Below are 14,857 nucleotides of genomic sequence, written 5' to 3' on the forward strand. Positions count from 1 at the left end.
TGACGGAAATACTCAAGTGGTGCTACTTGAAAGTGGTGCCCATTGAACGTGAATGGAGCGTTGGAGTGCTCCATTCAGTTTCCTCCTCATTGCGCGGGGTGCAGTGACCCTGCAATGAGGAGGATAGGTGACATGCACCCCTGATCTCGAGAACGGCAGTGAAACCCCCATCGATCAGCAAGTTACCCCTTATCCTATGGATAGGGGATAACTTGTAATCTTGGTACAACACCTTTAAAGATAGTTAAAGAGGTTGTCTTATGAAGACCACCCCAGTCCATATGCTTTGTTAGGACACATGGTATTTATAGATGGGTCCCTAGCTCTAGGCCCCCTCTATGAGCCAGAATGAAGAGCTGCTCTGTTCTTGCATTACATGAATGCTTATTTATGACGTTGATCGCAGTTCATCTGAATGGCCACCATGCAATGCTACCCGGCCACTGCTGGAGGAGTGTATGGTCAGGCGCGGCTTCCAGTGATGACAGCTGATCACTAGGAGTAGATTAAGAGAATCCAGACACAGGGCTACTTCTATTCTAGAAGGGTTTGTGTTTGTGCGACAACTCCTTAGAGGGGGTATGCCAAGAAGCACAACCCCTCTGAGAATGCGGAGCTCTTGGCACCCCGACTCTGAACAGTTCTCCATTCTAGGACATAGAGGGGGTTTCTAAGCGGGGGACTCCTCTCTATGACAGACATATGTCCTAATAGGGTATATGAACAGGGAATACCATCTTGTCACAACACCTTTAATGATGACCACAGAAATCTCCACTGCTTAATCTACTGTATTTGACATTTTCTCTTGTGGATTTTTGTATTTCATATGTTAAAAAATAAATCCTTCAGCTAATGAGGTAGAGACAGATTTGCTTGCTTTGTGAGCTCTACTGCCATGCAAAGCACATTAAACCGCTTATCACTGTGATTAGCCCGTAAGGGAGGCTGATGAACATGACTCGGTGTCATCACTAAGACGGATGGAATGAGACTGGTTAGACGAGGAAGACAATTGCAGGTTGTTAATTGGAGCTTTTTTCGGACTGAAATTTCATTGTGGATTCTGCATTTACTGCTTACAAGTGTTATGGTGGTGGACATGACAAGTCCGGCCTTATCTATCCCGATACATCCCTACCAGCTCAGGGGACATATTACGCACTGAGAAACTATCATATCTAATGGTCTTGTCTTGTGTTTCCATTCTCAGAGTCCTTTATTGCTAAGTATGAAAAAAGCGGATTTACAAATATTTGGTTTGCAAGTGCGTTTAAAGGGGCAACAGGCCCGGCTCAGATGTGGACCCCAATGGGCATGCACATGAAGAACCACCAGGAGTGGAAGAAAGTCATCAACCAGATGAGAAAGTTCCCCAAGATCCACTATAGTGGCATAGCACTAACTGGGTGGCAGAGGTTAGAAACCTTGTGTGTGTGAGGGTGACTGGGAATATTCATGATGGCTATGCTTAATATCTCTATATACAGTAGCAAACCGAGAACTAGATTTACAGGTAAGATAAGGAGCAGCACTACATTGTAGAAGGGTCCACCAACTGTGGTCTGGTGGGGGGAGAGTTACTAAACTCAGTGTGCCAGTATTCTAGCTCACCTTGTGTCATGCAAGTGGCGCATACATGCCTTATAAAGGTTACACTGACATTGGTGTGACAAATGTATTAGGAGGCATAAGTGTCTTAATACTATTTGTGGCATCTGGTGGTATCTCTGATGGCCGGACTGAAACCTACTTCATTTACGAGCTTACGTAGGTTTCAGCTTTAATGCAGTTTGTTGCATAAATTATAACAAGTCTTATGGTCCTTGTGCGGCCACACACCGTTTTTACCAGGACTTTTAGAAAATTGGTGATGGCCGGAGTAAAAAGGCAAAAAGTTTCAAATTATGGTGTGCACTATAATGTGCGACTTTTGTCTGTCAGAAAACTGGTGTACATATATTAATAGATATGCCATTCAAGAAGAATTACTATCATATCTGGCAAGCTGCGCTAAATGTATAGCACAGTGAATCACGGTGTTCAGTTTGGTGCAGCTTCTGCCAGGCTCATCAGCTTTAGGGCTTATTCACAGTAGCGTATATCGTCCGCGGTTTTCATGGCCAGCCGATATACTCTACCGTCTGAGCTGTCTTCCCCTTTCCCTCCCCCTTACCGACTTTCTGCCTCTCTCCTCCTCTCCGGCCGTGACATAGCGGCCTATGTACGCTCCTGTGAATAAGCCCTTAGGCTACCTAACACAGTAATAATACAGCTTCTCAAACATCTTCTTAGGATACATTCACGTGGTGATTTAAGGGCTTTTTAACACAAGAGGTTTTTTCCGTGCAAGTATGGTCCGATTTTTAATCAAACCAAACTCGCATGGAAATAGAACGCACTGATTTCATAATCAGACAGTCTGAGTAAAAAAAAAATGCATCATCTCCTATCTTGGTCTGATTCTTGGGCAAGAATTATCCATTCAAATCAATGAGTGCGTTAAAAAAACGGAATGCATTCGCATGGCATATGAGTGCGTTCTGTTTTTTTTTCATGCACCCATTGACTTCAATAGAACTTTTCAATTACATCAATTAAGCCACCATTTCTTTTAATACATAGATGACACTTGGATGAGACTGTTGTGTGGGAAAAAAGGAAAAACGCATGAAAATCAAAAGGAAAATGAGTCCATTTTTCACGGATTGGCATTGCGCTCACCTGTGTGAGGCTGAAAAATCCAATGTGGAATCCACGTTTAAAATATGCATCTTAAACTAGGGATTTTTAACACGGTTTTCAATGTTGTATGTAGATTTTGATGCAAATTTGGTGCGGATTTTGAGTCTCCAATGAATTTAATGGGAAAATTTGCCACCAAACTAACATCAAGAAGTGATAAGTCCCTTTTTTTTCCAAGTCTGCAGGAGCAAAAATCCATGTAGTTTAATCAGTAACATGGGATGTCCATTAGAATCAATATCTGGTATTGCAGCTCGGCCCCTCTTCACTGGGGCAATTTTTTTTTTAGAATCAGGTTAAGTGCTCCCTCACTCGGGCATATTTGCAAAATTTACGTGAACAGTATGCAGAGAATAGAACCCATTGATTTCAATGGGTTCGTCCACAATCCAGTTTTTCGCACACATTGAAAAATAGCAGCATGCCCTATTTTTGTGCGCACCAAATGCCCCCATAGAAGTCTATGGGGGGGAGGGGGTGCAAATGGGCACACAATACACAAGGAGATGCGCAGTACGCAGCGCAATTCAGCTGGAAAAGGAACACATCCTAAATGTGTCTTCTGACCTCACATCCCCTTGGACTATCTATGAGTAAATATACAACTGCAGTTTTTGAAGTCACCGGCAGGGGGCAGCACTTATTATACATCATGCAGTTGTCAGCTTCAGCTGCATATTGTATAATAAGGGAGAGTGGCATCACATTGTCTTAAAGCTTCAGAACGGCTGCAGAGCTTCGGGCTACTTACAGTTGCTGTAAGAGACCCCATACTGTAAATGCATCCACATCTACGGCATGTACCTCCTCTGCCATTCTGGGGTACATCAGTCAATGTAAATGCTGTCCTGGGATTACTCTACTGCTCAGTGGTCTGTGCATTCACTACCTGCATTGAGGAGTATAATGGTTTGATTCGCTGTATTGGATTGATGACATTATGGCTGAGATGAAGGTGTTTTACCTACAGACCTATAGTGCTCATGTCACTGATTGCCCGTTGTCTGTCCCTGCAGGTACGATCATTACTCAGTGCTCTGTGAGCTGCTCCCGGTGGGCATCCCCTCCCTGGCGGTGTGTCTAAAGACTCTCAAGTACGGTAAGTGCGTTCACTGAAGTCACTGAGATGTGTCGCCTTATCTGCAGCATTGTCACCTGTCTTCTCCCACACAGGAGAACTCAAAGAAGATGCCAAGAAGGACATCAGTCACATACTCGGATTCAGCAGCATCAATCCGGAGAAAAACACTTGGTAACTACAACCCATAGCCTTTACTGAGGGGGTTAAAAAGGTTGGACCAGAATTTCAAGTTCTCTCCTGTCCACTTTATTTATTTTCATTGAGGCCGTCTGCACAGCGGCGGGTCGGATTCTGCATGTGGAATCCGGCCCTGGCAGCAGCAGCGTCCGTGCGTACCTGCTTTCGTTTTCTTCTTTCTGTACTGCGGATGGCTGCACGGCTCGCCGTCGGACATGCGCAGTACAGATTGTTTTTTAAACTCTTGCTTTTCCCGCGAAATCCGCGGCCCCCAATTTCAATTGCAAGCGGACCGCGGGTCAGACGGCTTCCATTGACTTCAATGGAAGCCATCCGTGGGGAATCCGCAGGAAAACAGAGCATGCTGCGATTTCTTTTATTCATCCGCGAGCGGAAATCGCAATGTGCAGAAAGAATCACTTCTGCTTTGCACTATATGATTGGTATTTGCTGCGGAATCCCGAGGCGGTCGCTCTCTCCAGATTCTGCAATTCAAGTCCGCCCATGTGCATTCACCATAAGGGCCTATTTAGACGACCATATATCAGCTCTGTTTTCACGCCGAGCCGATATACGGTGTCCTTGTCTGCAGAGGGGGGGGGGGGGGATGGAAGAGCCGGGAGCAGGAACTGAGCCCCCGCCCCTTGCCTGCCCCTCGCCACTATTTGCAATGAGAGGGGCAGGCAGGGATGGAGCTAAGCACCAGGACTATTGCAAATAGTGGCAAGGGGCGGAGAGGGGGAGAGGGCTCAGTTCTGGCTCCTGGCTCTTCCCCCCCCCCCCTCCTGCAGACAAGGACACCGTATATCGGCTCGGCGATAAAAAAAAAGGCTAGTGGAAAGGCACCCTTAGGGCTGTTTCAGACGACCATATATTGGCTCGGTTTTCACGCCGAGCCGATATACGGTGTCCTTGTCTGCAGGGGGAGGAGGATGGAAGAGCCAGGAGCAGGAACTGAGCTCCCCTCTCCACTATTTGCAATAGGAGGGGGCGAGATGGGGGCAGAGCTAAGTGAAAACCGAGCCGATATACGGTCGTCTGAAATAGCCCTTGGAGTGATATTCTAGTTTTATTTTATTTTTAATGCTTTTCTGTACTCTTTCCATACTTTGCTTTTTACTTGCACCTTGTTTGTACTGTTTTTAGTGTTCACTCAGCTTTCTGAAGAAGAGGTTATACCTCGAAACATGTAACCTGCTGGTTATATAATAAAGCATCTTTAGTTATCTTTGGCTCCACCTCTCATCTAATTTGACACCTGCCACCAGGTTGTGCCGGAGTCCTCCCTTTTTTAGACTTCTATCAGTGTATACCAGGCACAGAGCTGTAGGTTACATAGCATTGGTGTCAGGTATTTGCAACTTAATCCCATTCAGTGGATTGGGACTGAGCTGCAGAAAGGTCACGTAACCAATAAATGTGTCATCACAGCACTTGTCTGGGGTTAAAAAGATGATTGATCGGGATCCCAGGAGTAAGACCCCACCAATCTAGTATTGATGACATCTTAAGGACAGGCCATCAATATTTACATCACAGATAATCCCATTAAAGAGAACTTGTCATTATGTTTGACCCCCATAAACTATGTTATGGGGCTCCAAGGTGATGGAATGGGCAGTCCTTGGAGCAGTGTCTCATATTCACTTTCTGCGTGCGCATCTCCCATTCATCTCTATGTAAGATGCATGTGCAGAAAGAGTCAAGCTGTTGGCACCTGTAATCTTTGTGGAGATACAGCTCTGGAATGGAGCACCCAGTGAGTATGGAACGCAGCTCCCAGGACTCTCTGTTCCATCACCTTTCAGCCCCATGACACAGTTTATGGAGCTCAAACGCAATGGCAGATTTTCAGTGAGGCTGCAATACCATACATAGCCCATGAACAAGAGTGGCGCTGTTTCCAGAAAAACCCTGGAAACCCTTTTAATGAACGACAATGAAGTTTACAGTCGAAATATAGTTCTTTGGTGATTTCTTCCTCTTAGTGACGGGACCGGAGGATTTCCTGGATCTGAAATTTATAACATGGTGAAGAAAGTCCACAGCGAACTGAAGGGGAAGGTTCATGAAATCACAGAGGGAGACAGGTAAGAAGGGAATGACCAAACTATGACTGCACAGCAGTGGATGTGAGCTATATGACTAGTATAGCACCCAAGGACAGGGTACATCACAGGGTCCATACGGTGGTGCTGGGCACCAGCTCCACAGTCTCCATGGTACAGGGCAGGGTTTCTCAATGCTAAAAACTAAAAACCTTCTACTGGGGCTGATTTTTGCCAAAAATTAAAATCAATTTTTTTTAACTTATGGACAATTTTCAATTCCAATCTCAATTTTCTTTTTTTTTTTGCTAAATACTAAGACTGCGATACGAGTTGTAGACTTCAGTGGTACCATGTAGGGACTTTTTGATTGCTTTTTATTGTTTTTTTTTTGCAATTTAGTGTGAAAACAGAATCACGGGGTTACCGAGGGGCGAAGTAATCTAAATAATTCAATTAATCATCAAGTCCATTCTTTTACTCAAATAAACTACATCAAAGTACCATTAAAGTTATGATCATGCACTGTACCAGTGTACCAGTACTGGACATGTCATGTACCCTCTTGGGTACCAACCATGGGCATAGTGAACTGACCCCATTGTCCAGACCATGTGTCCTTTAATACTCTATGCAACAAATGTTATGACCACATTATGCTGAAGCTTGGAAATGTGTTATATATATGGAAAAAAGGTATAGCAGCTGCTATGGGGCCCAGCGGTTAAGGGGGAACAGCAGGTAGTGATCCCAATTAGAGATGAGCGAGCATACTCGGCCACGCCCCTTTTTCGCCCGAGCGCCGCGATTTTCGAGTACTTCCGTACTCGGGCGACAAGATTCGGGGGGCGCCGTGGGTGAGTGGGGGGTTGCAGCGGAGAGTGGAGGGGGGGGGGGAGAGGGAGAGAGAGAGGGCTCCCCCCTGTTCCCCGCTGCTACCCCCCGCTCCGCCACGCCTCCCCCCGCCCCCTGGCGCCCCCCGAATCTTTTCACCTGAGTACGGAAGTACTCGAAAATCGTGGTGCTCAATTGAGTAATTACTCGAAACGAGTAGGTTCGCTCATCTCTAATCCCAATGTATGATGGAAGGAGAGAAAATAATTGGGGAGAGTGAGGAACATAATCCTGATTTATTTCATGAACACGCTGGTCTTAGTAACTTTGACCCCAACCAAAGGTATATTACTCTGAATGGCCCCTTTATTAATGATGCCAGCCCTTTCACGATTGGACTCTCCTATATGGAAATTCTCCCCGTGACCCCGGAGTGCAGCATAAAATCAGGTGACAAGTTTTCCGTCGATCAGTTTCAGTGTGAATTCACATTAGATGGGAAAATCCAGCGATCTGAGTGACTTCTAACGAGGCCCGGTCATCATTGTTAGACTACAGGAGCCAGGATGTCACTGCCACACGCGTGGAGTTTTCTTGTATAGCAATGTGGAGAGCATACAGATATGGTGTGATCAAGGAAACACACCAGCAAAAGGGGATCCTGTGGATGGAAAAACTCCATGAGGAAAGGGGTCAGAGGAGGATGTGAAAAATCATTCTAATGACAGGCGCTGCACAGTCAGGCAAATTGCAGCCAAATACAATGCGGGTACCATAACTAATGTGTCCAAATGCACAGCTTCTTATTCTTTAACACGAATGGGCTAAAACAGCTGGTGACGAGTTCCAGTGACATTGCTGTGTAAGAGAGAAGACTCCGGGGGGCAAAAGAGCACAAAACTTGTATCACTGAGCAGCAGAAAACCTCACCTGGTTGGATGAATCCAGAATTCTGTTGCCCCGTGCTGTTGGGAGGTCAGAATTTGGTGCAAGAAGCATGAATCGATGACCCCTTCCTGTCAGCTGATCAGAACAGGTCAGCACCTCCATCTAATCTGCAGCAACTACAAGAAGCTTCCTGTCCGCAGGGGCCGATATTCCTGCAGAACGATTTCCTCACCTAGTGGAATCTACGCCAACACAAATTGCTACGGTTCTGAAGGCCAAAGTAGGCTCAACATGATACTAGATGGGGGTCTCTAATAAAGTGGCAAAAGAGTGTATATTGTATAATCCGTTTTTGTATTCTTCAGTGATGTTTTCTCTTTTTTGCACAGTGAAATCAACGGCTGGTTCTCACGTTACCACAGGGCACACCGCTTTGGCAATCCGCATAAGATGGAGACATTCAGTGCAAAAATATTGAAGTGAGTATAAAATTAAATACGGACTAAGAGCCCTTTAAGTAATATCTTATTTGTGTAAATAGAAATCTACCTTGTGTGGGCTAAAGACATTCTGCAGGACTTAACATTTGATTGTCTATGCTAAGGATAGGCCATCAATTTTAGATTGGTGGGGGGACTGACTCTTGGCACTCCATCAATCAGTTGTACCACCTTCATTATTTACCAGGCACAGCACCGTACTGTTAGTAGTGGCTATGTCTGGTATTACAACTCACAGCAGCTTCATCCTTCCCAAGTGAATGGGATGGAACTGTAATACCAGGCATAAGCACTACGAAAAGTATGGAGCTGTGGCTAGTAAATAGTGAAGGAGACTCTTCAAGCAAATGATCCACATAGGTTTGAGAGTCAGACCCTCAGCGGTCTAATATTAGTGGATTATTCTAAGAATGAACCATCAGTTTTGAAGTGTCAGATAATCCCTTCGAAGTTATAGACTCCATATAAATATAGAATCCCTGGCAACACGTCCTAGAAATGTGCTCCGGTAGTGTTATCATAGGTATACGAGGCACAACCAATAAGTAATCCTCATTTTCTTATTCGTGCTGCAATCTGCACACTGGACTCTGGCTGATAGCAAGTTGCAATGTCAGGAATACTCATATGGGGCGCTGTTTCTGGCAAAAATGCAGATCTCCATTTTTAGGTCTTATCACACAATCTTATATCGGCCGGCCAATATATGCCACTGTGTGATGCACAGGGTAGCGTATACGCTGTCGGGCTGTCTTCCCCTTCCCTCCCCCTCGTCGGCTCTCTGCAATGGGAGGAGGTGGGACAAGGCGGGAGCTGGTGTGCTGAGCTCCCTCCCCTCTCCACTGTTTGCACTGGGGTGAAGGGGTTTAGCTCCACCCTCGTCCCGCCCATCCTATTGCAAACAGTGGCAAGGGGCGGAGAGGAGAACAGAAGAGGGGCGGAGTTTAGCAGTCACATTGCTAAACTCCCTCCCACCTCTCTTCACCTGCAGCTGCCATTGGCTCCCATAGGAGTCACTGCAGCTACCGCCACCGACGTAAAGGGGCCCGACCGCAGCGCTCATGTGAAGGAGCCCTTAAACATATTTTCAAAGAATATTTTGGTGATTTTCCTTTTCGTTTTTCGTCACAATCTATGTTTTTAAAAAATCCTACAATCTTGCATTTTTCGCTCTGACCACAGAGCCTAATACTAGTCTGACAGTTTCTGATCTGTAGAGAAAGATTTGTAGGAGTCATCTATCTAAGGGCTTATTTACACGAGCGTATATAGGCTTCCATCTAAGCAGTCCGCCCCCCCCTTCCCGCCCCCTCAACGACTCTCTACCTCTCTCCTCCCCGCCGAGCGGTTTACAATGGGAGTGGGCAGGATGGGGGTGGAGCTTACCTCTGCCCCGCACCCTCCCATTGCAAACGCCGAACTGGAGGAGAGAGGCAGAGAGCTGGTGAGGGAACCGCTTAGATGGAAAAGTACATTAAGCGGCCGTGAAAACCCGGCCGATATACGCCTGTCTGAATAAGCCCTAAGGGTGGAGTTACACGGAACGATTATCGTTTAAAAAAAAAATTGGTGTATCATTTGCATTTGAATGATAATTGTTCAATGTAAACATAGCCAACAATCAAATGATGGATGATAATTAGTTCGCTCATCAGTCATTTCATGCAAGCATGAAAATCATTCTTGGCTCGTCCACTAATTGTTTGGTTTAAATACTGATTGTTCCGTCATTCTGGTACAGCGAACTGAACAATTTATCTGCCTGTATGAACAGGATGTACAAATAAACACCTGACATCGTTCGCTCGTACAAACAATACATTGCTCCATCTAAGGGCTCCCACACACTTGCGATTGTGTTTTTTGTTAACGCGATTGTCAATGGGACTTTCTATTGTAAAAAAACACAACGCACGCAACGGCGTTTTGTTGCATTTTTAACATTAGAAAGTCCCATTGACAATCGCGTTAACAAAAAACGCAATCGCAAGTGTGTGGGAGCCCTAAGGGCTTCGACAGACGAGCGTATGCCCAAATTGCGCATGAATGGGAATGGCAATAATCAGGCTGTTACACGTGTGTCTGCACACAGTACTGTAATTTTTGCGCTCGCATGGCCAGTTTACAAGCACACATGATTCTCCCTTTAGCTAGAATTGAATGGCTATTAAAGCCTGATAAGGGCCAGCTGTCTTCTCTTCCCGGCATTGATCGCTGGTTGCACCCTCCCATTGCTTTTTTGACCCTGCCATAGACTTCTATGGCAGCTTACTGCATAAAACGCAGACAGATAGGGCAGGTCCTATCTTTTCTCACACATAGGAATTGCGCACAACAATGGGTTGTATTCATCACATTTTGCGCAACGTTTTACTCCACCTCCCAGAAGTAAGACCTCTACACAAGTCATAGAGCATGCCTAGAACAGCCTCCCATACAAGTCAATGGATCCCCTGCTGTCCATTCTGTGCATGGTCCATGAAGCTGCTGTAAAGCACATTTTCTAAATGCTCTAGATGCTGTTAAATGTAGCTCAGGAAAGATGGCCGCCCCCATAGTCATGTGTAGAGAACAGAATCTAAAAAATGTTAGTGACATAGTCACTGTAAGGCCTCATGTCCACGGGCATAAATGAAATACGGATCACCCACGCTGATGATCTGCAGTTCAACCTGCCCATAGACAATCATTGGCATCTGCAGGTAATTAAATACCTGCGGATGTCACTTTATCCCATCATGCGGATCACACGCGCGGGGGAAAAAATGCGGCATGCTCCATTTTCTGTGGATTCCCGCATGGATGGCCTCCATTGAAATCAACGAAGGCCGGCCGATCTGCGCCACACCCGCAGCTGACACTGCAGACGTGCCATAGATCCGTGGGAAAGCAGGAGATTTGAAAAGAAGATCTGTCCAGGACGGAGGAGACCCGCAACGGACTGGTGAGAAAATGTCCATGGCTGTGGGCACGGGTGTATTCCGCTGCGGGATTCTGCACTTTGAATCCACACGTGCCCATGGACATGAAGCCTACGGCAATATAGGAGGCTGTAAAAGTACAGATGTCATAGGCTGGATGACCAGAAACAGCAGCATGACCTCGGTGCAAAAACAAGGTAACATGATGTCCTTTTATGAGCTTCTTCCATGTTCTTTCAGAGCCAACGAAGAATGGGAATCTCATATAGACGCCCTGCGATCCCAGCTCGATGCAATCTACTTCCCAGACACAGTGGAGGAGTGGATGGAAGAGAATGTGAACCCGTACATGGACGCTCTACGACAAATGGCTAAAGATTTCCAGGAGATTCTGCAACTCAATGCTCGCCCAAAGGTCCTATTGCAAAAGTGAAGTATAGAAGCGCCCAGGGAATGTGAGAACACCACGGACTGGATTTTGCTAGAAATCAGAACTAGGGGAAGGGTTAATATTCTGCAGAATCCAAAGCACTGGGGTGCAGCAGACGATTGCCAGGGTGTCTGGGAATTGCCCATACTTATATACGGGTAGATGTGAATACTCACTGTGTATATGAGAAGAGCCCCTTATGACTCGGCATGTGAAAGGTGATGCCACCCCAACCCTACTAATCTACATCTCCAGTGATGGGTTATTTCTAATCATCAGCCTTGTGAAGCATCATGGGAGTGTCTTCCTGCCTTCTGCACATAGTAATATAACATAAGGTAATATGGCTTCTTTACATCCGCCGGACTCGTACCTGAACTGAGGCACAGAACAGACCAGCTCCAGTAGCCATATTATACAGTCAATAGTATCTCATGACTGCCCCCTGCATTATAGTTTATGTGCACTTAAAAACATTTGCCTCCGAGGTGATGGGTTCTTCTAAAATCGCTCACAGATTCTTCAGTCCATACAGAGTAGAGAACTTTTATTTTTAGGGTTATATAATCAGACTTCTTACAATTCCAGTAACAAAAAAAATTGTGTGAAAAATATGATAGGATCACAAACACTAATGTCCAATGACAGCAAAAAGTAACAAAACAAATCCGTAATTGTCGGGCTGGTTAAAAAGTAGAGCAGGAATAGATTCACCAATGAGAACTAATCTCCAAGAAATCAGGTGAATCAGCAAAGCTTGGATTGGGAGAGAGAATTTGCTCAGCTCTATTAAAGGGTTGGCCAACCTTTGTTCCAGTGCATCTAACAAAAAAACAATGCACCTCTGCAAATAATCTGGATTAGAAATCTCTTACCGTTTTGTGTATACAGCTCTTGTGCAGACCTATGTGTCTCCATGGCTACAGACTGTAAACAAACTCTGAGCAGCCCAGTCATACAGTCACACTTCCTTCGAACCACCTTCTCTAACATAGGGCATATTTGCATTGTGAAATCTAGGGCGGGCATCCGCTCCCGGGTTCCGCAGCAAATAACTTCCGCAGCATGCTATGGAAAAAGCACTTTTTCCTGCACATGAGCAGAAACCAACTGCGATTTTTCCGCTTGAGGAGGAAAAAAAAATCACAGCATGCTCTATTTATGTGCGGTGTCCACACAGACGACTTTCATTGAAGTCAATAGAAGCTGTCCGACCTGCAGCATTTCCACAATTAATATTGCAGAATGGCCGCGGGACCCACGTCATCGTGGGAAAATCTGTACTGCACATGTCTGATGGAAAGCCATCCAGACCATCCTCAATATAGATAAAGAAGAAAGTAGTCAGGTACGCGGGGCCACCGGCCGGGAATGGGGTTGGATTACAGTGTGGAATCCCGCATCTGGAATGCGACCTGTTTGTGTACAGCCAGCCTAATTCTCAGTTTTCTCTGAGCTGGTGGATACAGAGTAGCTGCTATGATGTCTCCATACTCTGCACATAGAGAAAACTGCAGTTTATTCTTTGTATGCCGCAAAATGATTAATGAGGCGACGTGGGACTGGGGGCGGGGAGGGAATTATGTAAGTTTGAATAGCGAGCGGTTAGGGGGAAGGGGCGGAGTTATAGACAGGAAGAGAAGGGAGTGGGGAGCGGGAAAGTCAGTGCGAGTGGAGCTAGCGAGAGAGAAGGAGCGAAAAAGAAGACACCCACCCACCCGCCCGGTGGAGGGTAGGAGGAGAGGTGTTTTTGGCGTAGGGACAGTTTAGGAAGTTGTCACAGCGGAGGTAAGGCCGGGAGCTTCCCATGCGGGCTACGGCGCAAAGGAAGGTTTTCAGGCCCATGGATAGGGGCTTACGAACGTCCTTTGGGCCGTTACGGTATTAAAATAGTTCAATTAGGCATGGGAGGTTTATAGTCAGATAAAGTTAATAAAGTTAAATTAAATAAAGTTAAAAGTATATGTTTGAAAATATTTAATAAAGCTGTGGCCAACCCACGTTTTCACCAAGAAGTTGTTGGTATGTTTTTGGTTATAGGTAAGTGAGCTAGAATTAAGGTAAGGTGCCCCCAGTCCCCTAATTCTCTAGCACAGACAGTTGCTGTAAATCACTTAGTATTAGCTGCAGCAGCGTCTGGGTGAATCTCTCTCCTTCCTCCTGCCCTCCCCTCTCCATAGACTTTTATAGACCACATGAGACCTCACCACCAACTTCCTGTAAACTGTTCGGGTGTCTCTGTTACTAGAGTGCATGCAGTGAACTGCAAATTAGAAAAAAGTGAGACCCCTTAGCGTCCAGCACTTTAGAGGGATACTTCAGCACAAAAATGTCATTTTAGGTAAATGAAATAAATAGCACTTTTAGCAGTTATCACATTAACACAAGTTGTATGAAAACTCTGTGACCATTTAACCAGATGGAAAAATGCAGCTAGTGGGGTTTTATGAGTATCAATCAGTCCACTTGGTTCCTTGTTAGCCGCTCGTAGCAATTATATCACCTAGATACCTGAAATGGTCAGAAACTGTACCAAAATGTTCTTATCTCCTCGGCTTCTGTTATTTTTTTTCACTTTTTGAATTAATGGATGTAAATTATGTAAATTATTGTTTAGGTTCTTTTTGTTATTTTGTGTTAGTTCAAATAAAACATATTTTCTTATTTGCAGTTTATTCAGTGCTGTACACAACATATTACACATGCAACCTGCTACCAACAGACTCAGGCCGGGCTCACACAACTGCGGGTTTTGCACGTGAAATACGCTGTACCGATCTCCCATAGGCGCCCATGTTGCCGCTTACATGAATTGTGTTAAATTTGCACGCAAGAAAAATTGCAGCATGTTCTATCTTGGCGCATATTACGCACACAAACACGGGCAAGATCGTACATGACGATGGGCAGCATGCAGCAAGCCGCAAATGACAGTTGTGTGATCCCAGCCTTTCTGACAAGTCCATAGAGGGCACTAGAGAGGCACTCGCAATGCAGAGATATTGGGGCCAAGACATTAAAGGAGTTTTCCGACATTTAAAAAAAACATGCCCCAGGTTAGGGAATGGTATAATTAAAATAGTGCTCAAATGATAAAGTTATTTGTCCCACCTTTGTCGATTCACTGCTCCTCGTTCCTATTAGCAGATATGTGCGCAAGACTTTAAATCAGCCATCCGGTTACTCTGGCTTCCTTGTACAGATACAGTCATGGTCGGGAATGCTGCTTGCGT

The 14,857-nt window shown here is 45.4% G+C and overlaps 1 protein-coding gene across 1 annotated transcript in view; it reads left to right on the forward strand.

Annotated features, from left to right (window-relative positions):
* Positions 1 to 14,288, forward strand: part of LOC136576915 (hexosaminidase D-like) — a 40,994-nt gene extending 26,706 nt beyond the window's left edge. Inside the window, exons 10-15 of the mRNA XM_066576559.1 lie at positions 1,214 to 1,418; positions 3,762 to 3,844; positions 3,919 to 3,997; positions 5,992 to 6,093; positions 8,163 to 8,252; positions 11,435 to 14,288. Coding sequence (XP_066432656.1) covers positions 1,214 to 1,418; positions 3,762 to 3,844; positions 3,919 to 3,997; positions 5,992 to 6,093; positions 8,163 to 8,252; positions 11,435 to 11,627 — 752 coding nt within the window. The 3' untranslated portion in view covers positions 11,628 to 14,288. The remainder of the gene's footprint in view (positions 1 to 1,213; positions 1,419 to 3,761; positions 3,845 to 3,918; positions 3,998 to 5,991; positions 6,094 to 8,162; positions 8,253 to 11,434) is intronic.
* Positions 14,289 to 14,857: the final 569 nt, after the last annotated feature.

This window comes from Eleutherodactylus coqui, chromosome 8 (genome assembly GCF_035609145.1).
Source record: "Eleutherodactylus coqui strain aEleCoq1 chromosome 8, aEleCoq1.hap1, whole genome shotgun sequence".
NCBI lineage: Eukaryota > Metazoa > Chordata > Amphibia > Anura > Eleutherodactylidae > Eleutherodactylus > Eleutherodactylus coqui.